At 45.0% G+C, this 18,880-nt stretch overlaps 1 protein-coding gene across 15 annotated transcripts in view; it reads right to left on the minus strand.

Moving 5' to 3' along the window:
- ZFHX3 (zinc finger homeobox 3) overlaps positions 1 to 18,880 on the minus strand; it is a 169,377-nt gene that overhangs the window by 93,598 nt on the left and 56,899 nt on the right. For 11 of the 15 annotated variants that reach the window (XM_035118697.3, XM_060276018.2, XM_035118696.3 and 8 more), the window contains 2 exons: positions 15,099 to 17,836; positions 9,847 to 10,343 (listed from right to left, as the gene is read on the minus strand). In XM_035118697.3, coding sequence (XP_034974588.3) covers positions 9,847 to 10,343; positions 15,099 to 17,811 — 3,210 coding nt within the window. In that variant the 5' untranslated portion in view covers positions 17,812 to 17,836. The remainder of the gene's footprint in view (positions 1 to 9,846; positions 10,344 to 15,098; positions 17,837 to 18,880) is intronic. The other 4 variants (XM_088672002.1, XM_060276020.2, XM_088672003.1 and 1 more) reach the window with 1 other exon arrangement.

The following is an 18,880-nucleotide window of genomic DNA, read 5'->3' on the forward strand; positions in this document are numbered from 1 at the left end:
ATATTCTTAATTTCCAATTCCTTATCTTCCCTAGTAGACTTCCGTCTTCCTCAAAGCGGGTCTGTCTTACCAATTTGTTAAACTGCTTCTTTAATCATTTCATCATTTCTTCTGCTATCTGAATACTATACTTCTAATCCATATTGTAATTTGTGAAAATTAATCAAAGCATGTCCAGGTTTTGACTTGACGGCACTGTTTTTTAAAAATATTCCTTATAAATTTCCCACTCTTTTTTGAACTTTTGGTTTGATTGTCTCCTAATTGTCTCCGTCATAAACTTGTGGGAATTGCTGCCACAATATGCAGAGGTGGCCACTTGTTTAGTGGGCTTCAAAAGCTTATTAGGCAAAATCATAGAAGGATGCACCGATCAACTGCTATTGGCCACCAGAGCTAAATGAAACCTCCTTGTTTAGAAGACATGGGTTGCTATTGAATGAAAGTTGCTTGAGGGCCACAGTTGGAAAGGGCTGTTGTCTTCATGACCTGCTTGTGGGAAGTCAGGAGACAAGATAAGCTGGGCTTTCAGCAACCAGGCTCTTCTTAGGTTCAAGGAACCAAGTCACATTTTAACATGGTCCCCTAGGCCCAGCTGACCTGACTTTAAGGGAAATTACTTTGTAAGCCCCCGATCCGTGACATTAAAAAATCTGATTTTGGTACATCTCAGTGTCACTCAAGAACCTGCCCTGTTTGTAGTGGTTGCCATGCAGTGGGAGAAAAGACCCCTTTCTGACCCCAGTAGACCACCACTCACTGAATCACATTTTAAGGAATCTATTATCAGTCTCAAGTCTAGAAAATTTGTTTGGTTTCCACCACTTTTCTGTGGAGAATATCCCAGAATAATGTTTTTTAACTATCTGTTGATTTGTTTACACCAGGCTTCCTCAAAGTCGGCCCTCCAGATGTTTTGAGACTACAATTCCCATCATCCCTGACCACTGGTCCTGCTAGCTAGGGATCATGGGAGTTGAAGGCCAAAAACATCTGGAGGGGCGAGCTTGAGGAAGCCTGGTTTACTCCCAACTTGTAACTACTGTTTTTTACAATCATAGCTTTGCATTGGTCAAGTTTCAGAAGCCCCCCTTCCTGTAGCAACTTAAAAATGCAAACATGAAAACAGGGCTCAGAAAAGCATGCTGAAGAGACAGCCTTCACTTGCTTGGCAAGAGAATCTCACACATCTGGCCCCAACTGTTTCTGTTGTACTTTGCTGAAGCCAAATAAGGAGTTGCCTCATGCAAAGCTCATTTATATGCCTGCACACTTGCAGCACACATCTGCCTGGGAACCCACATTTTTGGAGAAGCATCATGAAGGCAAACAGCCACAGCACTGCACAACAGGGTCCCCGCCAAGCTGGGGGTGGGGACTCCATGGCTCCCCAGCTCTCCTACAACCTCCCTTCGTCACATGCTGAGCAGCAGCAAGCGCTTTCCATTCCAGGCACTACTCTGCCTGTTGAAAGAGGCAAGCATTGTGCTTGCTCCCTACTCAGCTCCCCGAGGCTAACCACAATCCTTTGAGAGGCTCATGTATTTACAAACTGAGGCATGTCAAAATCAAAGGGGATACCATATGACATAATTCACATTAAATACAAGCAGCCTGACAATTTATAGTGTCAGCCCAGGGAAGGTGGGGAGAGCTAAGACATGGTAATTATTTAATTCCTGCTTAAACCAACAGCAGCTTTGCCTTCAGGAGTGCTGAAATAGGCAGGCCTTGGGGGCTGTGCTGGCAGCCAGCTGATGCCAAGGCCTGGCACCAGGCCAGGACTTAGATAACAGGCAGCTTAACTATTTATAGACACTTCACACCAGAATGTTAACTAGAGGAGGGGGTGTCCCTTCCACCTGCAGGCAGCTGCTGCTCAGAAAGAACACTACCCCCTACCAAAGCAGCAAAGGGCAGTTTTTAAGGGTGACAACTCGAAGCCCACCCAGGCACTGGCACAAGAAACCCTTATCATAGCCAAAGACCTCACAGACAGCCACAGAACATCAACCTCAGCAGCAGTTCCCAATAATAGGATTTGGGGAGCAGGTAGGAAGGTGTGCTCTGCCTCAACTCTTACACACACACATTTCTGATTTTGAGACCCCCCAGACACCGAAGTCTTTTGCTTCCAGCTCCAAAGGCTTTGTGCATAGGGGATCCAAACACTCCCCACCACCGAATGCTTTGCCTGATACATGGTTCGGGTGGGGCCTGCAACAGAACCCCTGCAGCCATGAGCCAGAAGCATCCATTGGAAGGTGAGCAACGGATTTCTCAATGCCCAAGAGTAGCTGTATCTGTGCTGGTGGAGCCTCTGCACAGATTCTGCCTGTGTATAAATGGCAACACCTCATCCTCTCTTCTACCTCATTAACTGAAACACATTAAAACAAGGGTGCACTGGGAGTAGGAAATGAGACTGTTAAACCAAGCTGATATAATCCTCATCAGCTGTGGGCAACGAGGCCGCATCAATTATGCTGAATCAAGTGCAGTAACTGTGATTTACAGGAGGCTCCAAGACCCCAAGCAGCACTCCTGTGCCTTGGACCATATTTCTCTCTCCTGGCTCCTTTCAAGTGCTTCTCTTCGGCTCTTCTGCTACTAGCACCTGCTGGGTTTGTGGTGCTTGCCTTCTTTTCCATGAGACTCCGTTTCTATTGCCACAACAGCCCTCAGGCAAAATCCACCTTCAGATAAATACTCAGCCAAAACAACAATGGCCTGCTTTCCGTCCAGAGGGGCAGCAGAGGCACCTCCCTCCCGCCCACACTAGCATGGAAGCACAGCTCTTATGCAAGCAGGTGAACTCACCTCAAGGAGTAACTGCAAGGCTGTCATGGGAAACATCCCATTAGTCCCTCAGCAAATGATTTAGCAATATAGTTGCACATTGGGGCAAATCAGAACTCAACTCAAACTAGAACACAATTTAGGGACTTGTGCTATGGCAATAATGATGGCAAAGCAAGCTTACTTTCACATCACCATGGTGCCCTGCAGTCTCATCCAGCGAAGTTATTTCATGTAACCACGGGCCTGTTGCCTCATGAGCCTTAAGGGGGAGTAGGAGGAATCCTCACCTATTGTTACTAGGTCTTAGTGTACTTCTGTGGAGCTACCTAGAGCAACTACTTATTACTTTTCAATTTGCACAGCCCAAGGATGTGGACAGGTGAGGCCTACCATGTGTGTGTGTCCCTGGGCCTTTCTGACTGGTATAAACTGTGAGGAGGAGAAATTGGCTAATTAAGGAGACTGGTAAATGTTTCCTTACATGAGGGTGTGGTTTCACCAAGCCTTAAAAAAAGCCATTATTGAAAAAGCCTTCCCTGAATCCCACTAAACTGAATAATTTCTGGTCAGTCTAACATTCTATTTCTGGGCTAGGTGCTTGAACATAAAATGGTCTCTCAGCTCCAAAATGGTCTCTCAGCTGCATGAAACACATTATCAAGGTCACTTTAAATCCATATTCAAACCTGGTTAAGGGATTGAAACAATTATGATCACCTTAGCTGATGTCCTATGCCAGGAACTAGAAAAGGGAAATACATCCCTATTGGTTCTGCTGGACCTTTCAATGACTTGATACCATTATTACCCAGGGTATTCCCCTGAGATGTTGCTCAGTGGTTCAAGTTTTACCTAGACAGCTGGTTCCAAAAGGTGGTGCTGGGAGGCTCCTGTCTGGCCCCTTGGCTAGTGCCCTATGGCGCCCCAGAGGGTTCTGTTCTGCTTTCCATGATGTTTAAGCTTCTACATGAACCCACACGGAAAGACTATCCCGGAACTTTTTAGAGCGAGTAGTATTCTCTCCTCAAGAATCAGGCTAGCAATTTGGGTTACAGGATTCTAGCCTTGGGATAGCCTTGGGAAGAAATGGAAGCACCATCCTGTTCAGCTGTGCCACTGACACAGCCACCACACCACCCCATCTCCTTCGGTATTGGTGCCAATTTATGGCAAGATATCACTAAGCTCTCATGAGATCTCTCACACCATGTGAGATCTTTCAAGGTCTCAAAAATTGGTGTTAATACTGGTACTGCTTCTCTGCCACCACCCAAGGCAGCTGTTTCACCCTGCTTCATGGATGGGTCAGCTCTGTCCTCTGGCATCAGTAAAGTATACAGGATAATTTTGTAGAAACCTTCTAGTGGCTGCACCCAGACTATGGAATACCCTCTCTCAATGAAGGGCAAACTTCTCTTTTTCAGATGGCTCATCAGTGATTTTAATAGGATGTTTAATTTCTCCTGCTCTTATATGCTTTCTTTACTTTTAGAGCTGTTTTATTATTTCGTATGTTTTATTCATGGTGCAGTTTAAATGCTTTTAGCTTGTATTTTCCTGTATTTTCTATTTATTATTAGACAATATTCTGATGGAAAGGTGGAATATAAATGTTCATAATAAACACCACCACAGTAAACTGACCGATTAACTGAAGGCTTTGCTAAGGAGATGTTCAGTGCCTGTCAGTCTCCAAAGAATTTAAGACCAAGCAGGGCAATGAAAGGAACACTGAGCTCTACTACCCTAGGTGGGTTCAAACTCCTGACACATGTCTGTCTGTTCACTGATGCCTTTACTATCACTTGCAAACAAGAATGTCATGGAGCACATGCAAACGCATGTGGTATGATTCAAGCCTAGAGGACATTATCTGTTAGCTGGAAAAGATTCAGGCTGATGGAAGAGAGAGTCTCCACAGGTTACAGTAAGGTCTGTAGCTCCTTTTGCCCCCAGCTTTAAAGGCTAAAACCTCAAAGAGGCTCCAGGCACTCCAGTGCCTAAAATGATAAACACAGAATGTACGCCAAGGCATTCTGAAGAGTATGCAGGAAGCCTACTTAACTAGCATGATCTGCACCAAGAGAGAGCAACATCTGTTGGATTAATTAGCTGTGTAATTAGCATCCTCTCAGTTGAGAGGATTCACTTTCTGCTTCCTGAAACATTTCCAGTGCTTTTATCATCTTCATTCTGCACACAAAGCTGAAGTTTATTTGGAGCACCATCTCACCCGCTGCCAAATGGTCTCAACAAGACCATCCAGGATGAAACAGCACCACCACTGCTGAAAGCAAACAGCCATAGCAAAGAAGTGGAGGAGGAGGAAGAAGAACAGGAGCAAGGTACACAAAGAACTATTCAGCTGCTTGGGGACAAGTAAGGCTTCCAGACCTCAGTAGGCACACTCAGCCATCTACTAAGTCCAATGTGCCAAAGCAAATATAAAATGCTTTACACCAAGGAACCAATGCTTGACTCTTGGGAAGAGTCAGGAATACAGTATCTATCTTAGCTATGACAGTAAAAGTACAGACAGCTATGGCCTCCCTGAAGAGGATAATCTGGGGAAAAGAAACAAAGGCCTGAAAACCATACTAGTAGAAAGACAGCTGAAGTGAAAAAAACTTACATAGAGTGCACCAATACATGATACTGTATATCCAGATATCCATACAGGAGAGTTCTACAGAGACAACTTAATGGCAAACATGAAGGTGCAAGGAGAGACTACTTCCTTTTACCCACAATGTACCATCTAGTCATGAGCATGGAGTAGCAAGAAACACACATCATTAAGAAAAGCCAACACACTCCTGCAGGCTGTTCCAGAGCCAGCATCTCTCCAGCTTCATTCAACAAAAAGTGCAAGGATTTTCTTTTTCAATCCCAGATCTGGTGGCAAACTTATTTACCTGTAGATGCCTGCCTTGTATCAAATCAAAGTAAGTTTATTGTGCCATGACAATTCCATAAATCACATTCAGCTTAAAATATAACTCAGACATCGACAAATAAAAACAGTAAACATATGTGAGATATCTGATAACAGGGATGGCCCTGCATCTACACTGATTTTCAATTTAGTACTCTGAATCCCTCTTATAGTTTATGGCTATTTTATCCAGTTCCTTCTTTCTGATCTTTTTTGCTACCACAACAAAAAAAGGCCACCTTATGTGTCTCCAATGTACTGTTGTCACTCAATGAACACTGAACCCTCTCACTTGGGAAGAGCCCACTATCCTGTACAAAGAGAAGTGCCTCCTTGGATCTGTGACAGGGATAAGTTAACATATAATGGGGTTACCAAAAACAGAAAAACAAAAAACAGAGTCTGTCTGCATATGGAATCTTATTATTATGGCCATCCAGAACTGCTGAAGGAAGCCTGTCTTGTATAGTATTACTTAAAGGTAAAGGTAAAGGTAACCCTGACCATCAGGTCCAGTCATGGACAACTCTGGGGTTGCGGCGCTCATCTCACTTTATTGGCCGAGGGAGCCGGCATACAGCTTCCGAGTCATGTTGCCAGCATGACTAAGCCGCTTCTGGAGAACCAGAGCAGCACACAGAAATGCCGCTTACCTTCCCGCCAGAGCAGTACCTATTTATCTACTTGCACTTTGACATGCTTTCAAACTGTTAGGTTGGCAGGAGCAGGGACCGAGCAATGGGAGCTCACTCCGTCACGGGGATTTGAACCGCCAATCTTCTGATCGGCAAGCCCTAGGCTCTGTGGTTTAACCCACAGCGCCACCTGTGAGGACTACTCTCAGGCTTGAAAGGATGAGTGCCAACACAAGCTCCAATGGGCTTCCTGACATGTACAAAAGGTGACTTTCCTGGTAAACTGCTTTTGGGGATCAGCCATTGAGCAGAAAGTCCCATTAAGGGACAAATTAAAGCATAATTAGGAATATTTAAATGCCAAAAAAGAGCTATTAAGCAAGTAATCTATTCTGGCAGCATGACCCTAATGTACAATGTGAGCAGCAGCTACTTCAAGTGTCCCTCCAGATGTTACTGGACTACAATACCCATCATCTCTGGCCACTGGCTATGTTTGCTGAGGCTGATGGGAGTTACAATTTAGCAACATCTGGAGGCACAACGTTTCCTCAGCCTTGCTCTACTGCATGCCTAGCCAATGTGGTAAAATTGGACATCATTTGAATCCATGCCATTAACAAGCTACGGACCAAATAAATAAATAAGTCCACTTCTTTGGGAGACTTAAATATAGTGTTGAATTATTCAGTGGTTTCATATACTAGTTTGAAAATTCTTTCATTTCCCTGTTGTGCAAGAATGATTTGCTTTTGCATTTTTGCTTTTGCATCCAGGCTTCCCAACACATCCACCTTACCTTTGTGCCTACTTTGCCACTGAAGCTATACATAGGTGGTGCTTGCCAACTTCTTATCAGCGCCACAAGGGCTATCTCATTAGCACTAAAACCCACTAGGCAACCTGCTCAAGGAGCAAGGTTTCAAGTGTCCCTCTGCTGATACTTGTCAGTCACACACGCACACATTTCTGGCACCTAGCACCATTTATGCAATACATGGAGCCAAGGAATAACAACTTAAAAGGAAAATGGCAAAAAGGCAGGGTAAGGAGGATTGCAAGTATGATAAGCCTTGAGCTCTCTCACCCAGGCAGCATCTGGAGAGGATTTTCTCCAGCAGAGAGGCAAGAACTCGATTACATCCAGTTAACTGCACTCTAAACTGATTATGCATGTGCCAGGCTAATGGATTACATTAGCAAGAGGAAAACATCCCACCAATCTCCATTTTACAATACACAACTCAAGGTCCTGAAAAAAGAAAAGCTAGCCCTAGGATTGTTCCCCAGACTCCCGAGCCACAGAGGCAGAAACACAAATGAAGAGCCAGACTTTGTTGTCAGGATGATTCCCAACATTCGATTCCAATATCCAAACTCAACTTCTTCTAGACCAGGGGTAGGCAACCTAAGGCCCAGGGGCCAGATGCGGCCCAATCGCCTTCTCAATTCGGCCCATGGATGGTCTGGGAATCAGCATGTTTTTACATGAGTAGAATGTGTTCTTTTATTTAAAAAGCATCTCTGGGTTATTTGTGGGGCCTGCCTGGTGCTTTTACATGAGTAGAATGTGTGCTTTTATTTAAAATGCATCTCTGGGTTATTTGTGGGGCATAGGAATTCATTCATATATATTTTTCAAAATATAGTCCGGCCCATCACTTGGTCTGAGGGACCCACAGCTGAAAAAGGTTGCTGACACCTGTTCTAGATTAAGTCACATCATCCTAATAATGCTTCCACCACCACTACAAACCAATCCGTCTAACCAGGTTGGGATACTACCCAACACTAGAGCCAAACTGGGACGGACTAAGCCTGATATTTCTCAACATGGAAGTCAGGCTCAGTCTCCTTCCTTGTGGGTAAAATTGGAGACATGGAGTTTTATATAAGTGGAGGACTCAAATGCCTGAAGCCTCCGCATATATGAAATTCGAATACCTAAAAGAGTTTGGGAGCAAGTTGCAGATTTAATACCAGTTTTGTACATGGGTAGCATCCTCAGCAGGTAGATAACATCAGCAGACGCTTGCTGCATAGGCAAGAAGATCTATCACATTGCCCCAACTACCTTTCCCATTTCCCACCCATCCTGGAGGAAGAACCATGTAGTGCTCATTCCTGACATAGCTCTACAGTCTGGCTGCGGCTCCGAGCAGCTCAACTAGCCCCTTCACACACAATAACATACATCAGTAAAGTCTCCTGCAGTGGTCATCCCCTGGTGAACATTTACATACTCACTTAGCCTAGGTTAATTTTCAGAACCAAGCAAAGCCTACTTGGGGTCATAAGCACCTGCAGCTCTGTTATGCCAGGCCAAATACTCGGTAACAAGTTACTCTGCTCTCCTGAAACTTTGCCAATAGCCAACTTTGGGCCAGACAGTCAAGAAGCAGACAAAAGAGAATAAGAATGAACCCAGCATCAAGAGGGCAACACCCTTTAGCGAACAGGAGGAGGGCTGGAGAGTGGCAGAACAAGTAGAACAGAAAATTGAAGAAAACAGATGAAAGCAAGTAAGACAGCATGTATAAGTGAGTGGAAGGTACATGAAGTGAAGCTGCTTAGAAGCTGCTTAGATTTATAGCAATTTGTACCTGATTGTTCATACTAAAGCCATTATGGGATGATTAGAGAAAAAGGTGAAGCTTTAAGTCCAGTGAAAATCAATAGAAATGTCTGGAGCAATTCTGCCGTGCAAGTGAAAGGACTATTTACTGTATATGCAGAGCTTCTCGGTTTCTAGTCTACATGGATTGGTTGGGGGCAGGGCAAGGGGAACAGAAATTTGCAGCCAGAAGAAGCTGACAGAGAGGTAAAACAGAGGCAGTGAGGATATACTAGAGGAGGAGAAAAACATGCTTGGCAGCAGAGCCCTATTACAACCATCCCTCCTCTCTGACCTGCCACTTTGCTGCAGGTACACCAATGTACAGGATGTATAAATGACAGGTGTGATCCATGAACACCTGTGTGCCTTGGAGCCCTATATTGAGAAAGGCTAAGGAGATGTGCACATTTCTGGCATAAAATACGAATGCAACAGCACAACTATTAGGCATAGGAGCAACAAACAACAGCACCACAAGAATAGAAACAACCAGGTCACCCCACCCCTTAGTACAAACCGCACATAAATGTGCATTCCCTACTCAAAGAATTATCTTCCTTATAGGAGGAAGGGACATTCTTGTACAGTATCTGCAAACACTGCGTTTCCTCAACAAAAGACTCTCCTAGAATTGGGCTGCAGGTGGTGAGCCAATAGAAAGAGTAGCAGCTCTGTGGGTTACATGTCTGCTGACATCCTTGCACTGGCACCCAGTCTCAGAATTCCTTCTAGAAAAGCTACTCTTAGCCAAGCTAGGAATAAATGAAACTGAACTGGTGTTCAAGGCAAGCTGCCAAAGTTTTTTTGCACTGTCCCACCCAACAGCAAAAGCATGTGAAAAACTGGGTCTTCCTTACCTTGTAGAGTTTCAGGCTGGCCTCATGCCTGGAGTTCGCTGTGTGGAGACGCAGCTTCTCTAAGCTGTTGGTATAATAGTCACAGGCATTGCATTTCAAATGCACGGGGTTCCCAATAGCCACACACTTGAGCCTCCACTCATTGGCCTTGCCCCCCTCCTTGATATGTGCCACCAGCTGGTACTTCTGCACGTGTTTGTCAGTCTTGCAATGGAGCTGGAAATTGGCCTTGAGCTGCGTATTGTAGCGACACAACTTGCACTGATAAGAGTCCCCCATCACAGCCTTCCATTCCTCTTCAGGCAGGTTGCGCTCCACGTTCATGTGCAGCCCCAGCAGGTCCAAATTGTCTGTGGTGAACTTGTTGCACACGGCACACTGGAAAAGCTTCAGCGAAGGGTCATTGGTCTGCGTGAACGTCTCCCCCAGGTTCATTAGCTCCTCAGACACCAGCTGCCCACCCCCAAGCCGCATGTCCAGGGGGATCTCTCCACCCACTGCACAGAGAAAGAAGAAAGTCAGTCAGAAAAGCTCTGCAGAAACAAGCAGGGTGGAGGGCAGCAACTCATTCCTACTCCATGACAGCAGTGCATCTAGAAGGGTCCTGGTCAAAGAAGCTCCTACAGACCTTAAGGCATGAAGACCTGGGCTAGAAACAGGGTGAAACTGGAAACAGAACCCCACTTTCCCCCTTTTATTTTCCAAGGCCTGAAATGGACATACTGGAAATTGGGAAATAGCTAAGAAATATTTTATCCTTTATAATAATAAATGCAGTACTTATTTTTAAAAAAACCTGCATTTATTATTAAAATAATATCAATTTTATTTTTAAAAAGTAACTGTCAGTTCACATTGTTGCAAGTCTCTTAGATCAAAGAGTGATTTAAGGGTTATGCATTGTTGCTGTGTTTGATGAGATTATTCAACAGGCAACATCCTTCTCACGATGTTGGAAAAGTACTTTCAAACACTGCTGAACATCCCTATGTACCGGTACTGGTATATGCACTAAATTGAGAGCATTCCAAGCATATTGCCCTGACAAGAGTGACGTGACCTATGCTCAACGCAGTCCTCAATGTATCTTTCCACTTGCCTCACATTCCTCCAGCTGATACGTCAGGATTATGGAACATTTTTGAGCCTAAGGGGCAACCTTCCAAAGGCTGCTTACCATAGTGGGTGGGGTAAGAGGCAGAAGTTGGCACCTTTGCACAGTAGGCTAGTTTCTACAGACCTTCCTCTCTGCCTTTCATTCAGACAAGCAAGAGGCATTGTTAAGAGTTCAAGGACACATTCAAGCCAAGCAAAACCACCCAGGTTGCAAGGCAGGGCCAATGATGGGGTGTGGCCCAGGAAAAGTTTTGAGGGCCTGATAGAGGCCTGGGGGGGCACATTTGGGCCTGGGTCTGAGGTTTCCTACCCCTGTACTACATCAAGTAAAATTAAACTGATAAATGTTTGAACCAGCACCCCAAATCAAGGATGAAAACTAAATTTATGACAGACTTAAGCTAATTTCAATGCCTGAATTTTCTGAAGCCCATCGAGCTAAAAGTGGTATTTGAGACATTTAGTTTGATTAAGATGAAAAATAACTCATACTGGTATATTCAAGGATATATTTGCTGAGATGGGATCTTATATAAATTAAATAAATTAAATTTAAAATTTGTCTACAGCTAAAGTGACACCTGCAATCCAATCCAATTCCACTCAGTTTAATGGAGCTTACTTGCTTGTAAGTGTGCAGAGGATTATAGCCTGACTACATAGGATGACATACTATTGAAGAGTTCAGTGACACAATTAAGATTAATTGAAAATATTCAGATTTAGTATTACTCTTTAATTATATTACAGGGATGGTTATTTTCTATATGAGTGCTCTCTCATATTTTCTGCACAATCATACTGAGGGCTAAATACTGCTTCTAAGCTCAATTAAAAAGCCCCCCCCCTGTTTACTAGGATGTTAATGGTTTCAATTTTCAGCTTTTATTTTATTTCTATTTTTCCACCTGCTCCCACCTGGCAAAAAAATAGATGCAGTTAATACAATATGGTGGATCAAGTTACAGTTCCATTTGAGATCTTTGGTTTATCATTGTTTTAGTGAGAGTGAAGGAATGTGTACTTTTACATTTAATATATATCAAACTACCACACAACTTCATGTTCTTAATGTAGAAAAGGACATTTGATTCTGATAAAAAGGAATGTTGAATATATTTACTTCTATCACCTGCCCAAATCCCCTCCCCTCCCCCAAACAAGCAGTTTTCTTCCATTGCTTCAAAATGCCTAATAATTTTACATCTCTAAGCAGAATCCCCCTGCCACAACCCTAGCTATGCCCTTGGGTGCCTCAAGTTCAGGAAGGAAGTCATACTAATTCCCATGAGGAATGCACTGGTGCAATTCAGATATCACATCAAACCATAGCTTAACTATGCTTTGGTATATCATGTCTGAATTGGCAAACCATCGCTATAGTCATTGACCTGCCTCCAGGGTTTACTGCATCATGAAGATGAAGGTGGACATCTGAGGCAGAAACAGAGGCAAAAAAATTGTCAGCTGTACAATTGGCCAACTGTAAGATTAGGGCAAACCATGATTTGGCACGATGTCTGAATGAACTAGTGTTACCCACTAGCCCATTTGTTAAAGCATGATGAACACCAGAATTCTGCATTTTCGGGAAAGGGGGGACCAGGTAGGGAACACAGTACTGCAGTTGTACACTCTAGCCAAACTAACAGCATTCCAAACATGGAGTCCAGCAGTGAGAACAATAGCCTACTCTGGGCTGTTCCATTTCCTTTTCAGTCAACGGTAAGTTTCCATCTCAGCTTACTTGCCACCTATAATATGGAAACAAGAAATCTACCCTCATGGGGGTATGAGAGACCAGTATAGCACATTAAAAATGCAGCACAGAAGCAGAGGAATTTGAGGTTGTGTTCATAAGGCTGTATCCAATACTCTCTGTCCACAAGTGTAAGTGCTGCTAGCAGATGGGTGAATTTTAATGTTGCACAACAGAGCAATCCAATGGAACTGCTGTCCTAGCAGTCACATACTACTGTGCAATAGATTTCGCAATCTACTGTGCAACAAATCTATCAGCAACCTGCTTCTGCATTCTCTCACTCAAAACATTCCATTGATGCAAAACATTTCACCAGTGGAACAATAATACATCTAAATGAGTTTAACTTAGCACTACATTGAATGAAACCCATAGACTGCCATACTTTTTAATGCTTTCTCTCACTCTCACACACAGTTTTTCACTTTAAGTACATTAGTACAGACTTCTACAAAATCATATGCACCAATGCTTTACACACAGTCACCTCAATTCATTCTGCATAATAAAAATATTGTTTGGACAGCTAGGTGCAGGAACATCACAGTCAAGACAATCTTTCCACTCTCAAGCCACCCTCATCTACTTCCCATCATCTCCCTTCTGCCATAGTCCTTTAAAACACCTGTTCTTCTTCAGACAATGGCTTCTTAGTTTTTGTAGCATTTCCTCCTACAGCTACTTTTGCCTATAATTCTCATTGTCTAAACAGCAGTAATGCTGAGTTTGGGCTCATATTATAGAACAATGGAGTTTTCAATGCTTTATAACATTTCACAAGATGCCCAATAAAAAATTGGGAATTTTCACAGAATCTGTTTGAGACAAGAGACTTTGAAAGAACAGCTAAATTATAAACACAGTTGTCTGAAAAGCTTGCAGTTTCCAAAAGGAGGGATTTCTCTGAACTTCAAACACAGAAAGACACAAAGGGCAGGTCTCTCTGATGCTTAGTTCAGGGGAAGAAATCTTAAAAGCATGATTTCTCCCTCCCTCCCCCTGCCCTGTTTCAGAGCAGATTATACTACTATGCACTGTACGGCAAGAAAAGTCACTCATTTCCCTGCAAAACTCCCAGTACGAAAGTATCTACTGATATGTGAAAGACAGGCTACATAAAATGAGAAAGTGACATCTCCATCTCCTTTTTCTCCAATAAAACATTGGCCATAAGTTTGCTGGGGCCAAACCTGGCTCTTCTGCACACCCTCCACTCAGTCCAAGGTTGCAGCCACAGGATGGCCTTTCTTACAGCTTTAGATGCATCCATAGGGAGGGGGAGAAATTGCTTTGCTAACAATGAGGGGGTGCCATGCTGCCCCCACCCCCAGCCTGAATCTCTCAATCTCAGCAGGAAGTTGGCTTGACACACTCCAGGAAGAAGTTGCTGAGCCACTACACTCAGAACTGTACGATTTCACAGATTACCAAAAATAGTGACTTCCATACGCATGCACCACTGCAGTTGTTTAAAAGATGTATACTCCTCTCTAAAGCAGCAAACTCCACTAACAGTGATAGAATTAAACATAGGCTTTTCTTGTGATATGTTAGTGCTAAAAAAACCTACCATTATTACCATATGGGAAAACACTTTAATATTAAATATTCAAAAGGTGGTGTCACAATCAGCCCTGCTCTGTTTGAAACATCACACAGTTCTTCCAAAAGGTTACTGCAGACACATATAAAAAAATTATTAGTATATAACAAAAGTTTAAACCTGTCTGGTCAGTTATACTTATGAATGCAATAATAATCACAGCTCTCCTGCTTTCTCCAGAAAAAGGAGGATGGAGGCATATGCATATTCTGACAATATGAAAACCAGCATGATTCAAGTGATCACTCACCTGTATAAATATCAACCTAGGTTTAAGCTTAAATGCTAAAGAAAGGGGGGCAGGCAAGAAGTTATTCTTTATTTTTTGGTTTTTTAGCAATTCAGGGCTGTCAATTCACCATTACCACTAAGTCTGCTGCATTCACCACACACATGGAACAACCCTGAAAGCTGGGTTTTGCCCTTTTCCTTCATAAACATATTCCTAACTCTCATGTAAAAAGAGAAACTTTTAGAATAGGTTGGCAGAGGTACAAGAATAAAGCATCTAACATATGCATGTCTGTAGGAGTCTGATGGCAGATTGCCCTCTTCATAACCTTTTTGATGTTCTTAAACTCACAAAATTTGCTAAGAGACGTAAACATGCTGCCCACAGAAAACAAGAAACCTGAACACATCTCATGACCCACGAAAAGCCACTCTTGCACACCATTTCTTCCATGGCTCCGCCCAGTGACAGACCTCAGCTCAGAATATCTATGCACAACCCCCCACAAAGAATCACAGGGCAAACTCAGGTCACCTCACCTAGAGATGGGGCCATGGATGCTATTGTGTTGGTGGGATCCATCTGGAAGCTGCCCATCATGAACGGAGCCTCAGACGCAGCGCTGTCCATCTTGAGGTTGGGCAGGGTCATATTCTGAGCCAGGTAGTACTGGTACAGCTCAGCCTCAGCAGGCAGGCTGCCCAGGCCCAAGTGGCGGTTGTGCTGCATTTGGCTCATGTTCTGCTGAAGCAGCATCATGTTGTGCATGTGCTTCTCACTGGTCATGTGAATGCGAAGGTTCCTGGCAACGTTGGTCTCATAGTCACAAACCTCGCACCGCCAGGTTGGTTTGCTTTTTGGTTTGGTGGGGGAGGGGGCCCCACAGCTGCTACCCATGTTGGCGGCGGCAGCAGCAGCAGCAGCAGCCGCCGCAGCTGCAGCTGCTGCCGCAGCCCCAGCAGTGTGGCTGAAAACTTGTTCCCCGCCTCCATTCTGCAGGTTCTGCATGTTGTTGAGATGCTTGTCAGACTGCATATGAATACTGAGGTTGCCTTTGGTAGTAGTGGAGTAGTTACAAACCTCACAGCGGAAAGGCTTGTAACCACATGTGTAGCTCTCGCCCCGTGCCAGCCGTGGGTGGGGCTGCCCACTTTTGCAATAGGCACACGCACCCCCCGGCTCTGGGTGCTTTTCCTTCATGTGAGCCTCAAGTGTCTGCTGGTACTTGTAGTGCCAATTACACTTGGGGCACTTGAGCGTCTTACACGAGTTTCGTGAATGCATCATGGTCATGTGGCCGCCAAGTGACCGTGAGGAGCCCAGGATGGTGTCACACTTGGGGCACTCCACACCGCTCCCCGAAGGGCACTCCCCACCCCCAAGCTCACATAGGGGCCCCACATGCTGGTGATGGGAAATGCAGCTCCCGTCTTCACCCTCAACACTCTCATTTGGTTCTGGTACTGTGGCATTGTCTTTATTGGCACTTTCATCACTGAAGTCGAGCCTCCTGCTGCCCTCACTGCCTTCACTGTTAAAGCTTAAACAATTCCTCCTATTTGCACCATCAAAGACAAAGGAAGAAGCAGAATTAGAACTAGAAGAAGCTGTGCCCCTGGACAGAGTCTGGAGCACATTAGGCATTAAGGGAGAAATGCTTTGGTTTGAGAGAGCAAGGTCCTTTTTGCTGCTGCTGCTGCCTGCCACTGCCCCAGACTCCTCAAGAGGTCTTTCCTCCAATTCATCCTCCAACTCGCTTGGGAACAGCCCTTTGCACCCCTCATCATCTTCCTCCTCCTCGTCCTCTTCCTCCTCCTCGTCCTCTTCCTCCTCCTCGTCCTCCCCAGCTGGCTCAATTTTCTCTGAGAGGCTGTCCTGGTCAGCCAGGTCTTGCTTTTCATACTCTACTATCCCATGGTCCTCCTTCCCCTCGGAGGATATTGTTGGACTGGAAGCCAGTGGGCCCAGGGGGACTGAGGTAATTGGGGTCTTCAAAGCTGAACTTGTTAGCCCTCCAAGGTTCAAGAGAGCCCCAGAGGCCAAGAGGCCCGACTGGGGTTGTTCTGCTCCACTGGCAGCCCCAACCTGGGTACCCCCTTCCCCTTCCATGCGGAGCCCACTGAATTTGCCATAGAAACTGTGTCCAGGGCCTATGAGGTTAGCTGTGGAAACTAAAGGGTGTGGAAAGTTTTTGTTTTTTGGTTCCAAAAAGCTTACAAGGGGTTCCTTGTCTTTGCCTATTCCTTGGATGATAGCGGAGATGTTCTTATTGCTAAGAATTTTCCGCTCCTCCTCGCTCAGAGTCATTCGATGGTCATGCACCGCATGGGTCACAAATGAGCGGACATATCCAAAGGAGAGCTTGCACAAGAAACACATCAGGATGGGCTTCCGCTTTCCATAAAGCACAAAGCCATCAAATTTGGACAGGTCCACATTGTTGGGAACATCTTTGGATACGCAGGAACTTTTGGCAGAACCATCGCTGTTCAGGTAATCCTTGTTGCTTTTGTGGCGCACATCAAAAACGCGGAAGCTGTGCAGGACAGGGCTGACCCCTGTCAGGGCTGAGGTATTCGGGAAGGCCTGGTCCGAGCCCTCAAACCACTTTCCAAAGGATGAGGCTATGTGGAAAGTGTTGATGATCTGTGGGTAGACAGGCGCAGCCGAAGTTGCCTCGCCTTGCTTGCTCCCAGCACTGGGGAGAGAGTTCATAAAGAGTGATGGGAGAGTCCCACTGCTGGTGCCATTGCCACCCCCACAGACCCCCCCACTTTGGATCAGCTGACTGATGCTTTCAACAATGTATGCCGAGCCATCTGGCTGGTAGACTATCTCCCCTGCCAGATTCTCTACATCACTTTCCTCATCTCCCTCCTCGCCAGTGTCACTCCCACAGTCTTCTTGCAGAGGGAGGAGCGGACGGGCACTGGGGCAGTGGTGCTCCATGTAGGTCTGTAAGCTGGCAAAGGAGGTGGAGCATTCGTTACAGCTGACCTCCTTGCTGGCTGGCTCAGTGCTGGAGCCAGAGGCAACGACACTTTCTGCGGAGTGCTCACTGAAAGCAGCCCGCCGGTTGTCTAGGGCTTCATGGCTCTCCGCTGCAGATGGCTCCATGTTACAAGGTTTGCTGGGGAGGTGGGTGCTGCTGAGTTCAGTCCATTGCTGGTGCTGAGGAATAGCACACCCATTGTCCTTCCCCGAGATGACAGATGAGTCACAGCCTTCCATGGCGAGGCCTGCATGGAGCATTCATTGCACCCAGTTTGGTTCGGACCTAAAGGCAGAAAAAGAGGAGAGAGAGAGAGAGAGAGAGAGAGAGAGAGAGAGAGAGAGAGAGAGAAGCAGTCAGTTAGGAGAAAGAATAGGCCACATTTCCACACAGAGCAGTCGTGACATGCACACAGCCCCCTCACCCAATAAAGCAGCTACTCTCTGTTGCCAAGCCTGGAAAATATAGCGGGAGGAAAGCACGGATGGGCAGAAGTTATCAGGAACACCAAAACCCATCAGCACTATGGCAGTCAAAGCAGCATGGAAGGAGCTCTTGGAAAGCCCCTCACTTATTCAAGTACCAAATAAAAAATAAATTAAAAAATCTGTTTCCCAAAGCTTATTCAGGAACCAGGAAAAAACATCCCTTTTCTCCCAGACTTTTGGCTAGTTAAAGAATCTGTGGTCCTTTAATTGGGGTGGTGTTGGTGTTGGTGTTTTGCTTGTTGCTATGTTATGTATTTTTGTGTTTTTATATTGTAAGCCGCCCTGTGATCCTCAGATGAAGGGCTGTATAGAAATTTAATAAATAAAATAAATTGTTTGCTAATGGGAGCTGCACCCTGGCACCTGCAAGGGGACACAGCAGGTCTATCTATTCTATGCACTTGCTGAAAGTAGCTCCAGTTTATGCACTGCCTTGTAAAACAAAAACATGACGTAGGCTAGACAGGAATGGTATGCCAGCCTCCTTAGTTTAAGCTACTGAGGGAGGGCTCTGAATAATGAACTTGCAATATACTGATGGCAAGAGAAAGCCATCCACCAGACTGCTTCTTTATGTAGCACTCCAGAACAAGTGCCATGTGTCTATTAGGCAGGCAAAAAAGAGGAAGCTCTACAGCACTGACTATGCAGATCACACCCTTGTCCTACAGTGAGGTGTTTCTGAACTTTAGGTGTGTCAGTTGTGCCAAACATCTCTTCTCACTCACAGCTTTGTTATGTAGGATCAGGCCTGACTAACCACACCATCTATACTCACAGCGGAGTCATGACCAGTTCAGCCAAGCAAAGGACAAAGTGAGTATTTTTCAAACAGTGTGCA

Source organism: Zootoca vivipara, chromosome 6 (genome assembly GCF_965207765.1).
Source record: "Zootoca vivipara chromosome 6, rZooViv2.hap1.1, whole genome shotgun sequence".
Lineage (NCBI taxonomy): Eukaryota > Metazoa > Chordata > Lepidosauria > Squamata > Lacertidae > Zootoca > Zootoca vivipara.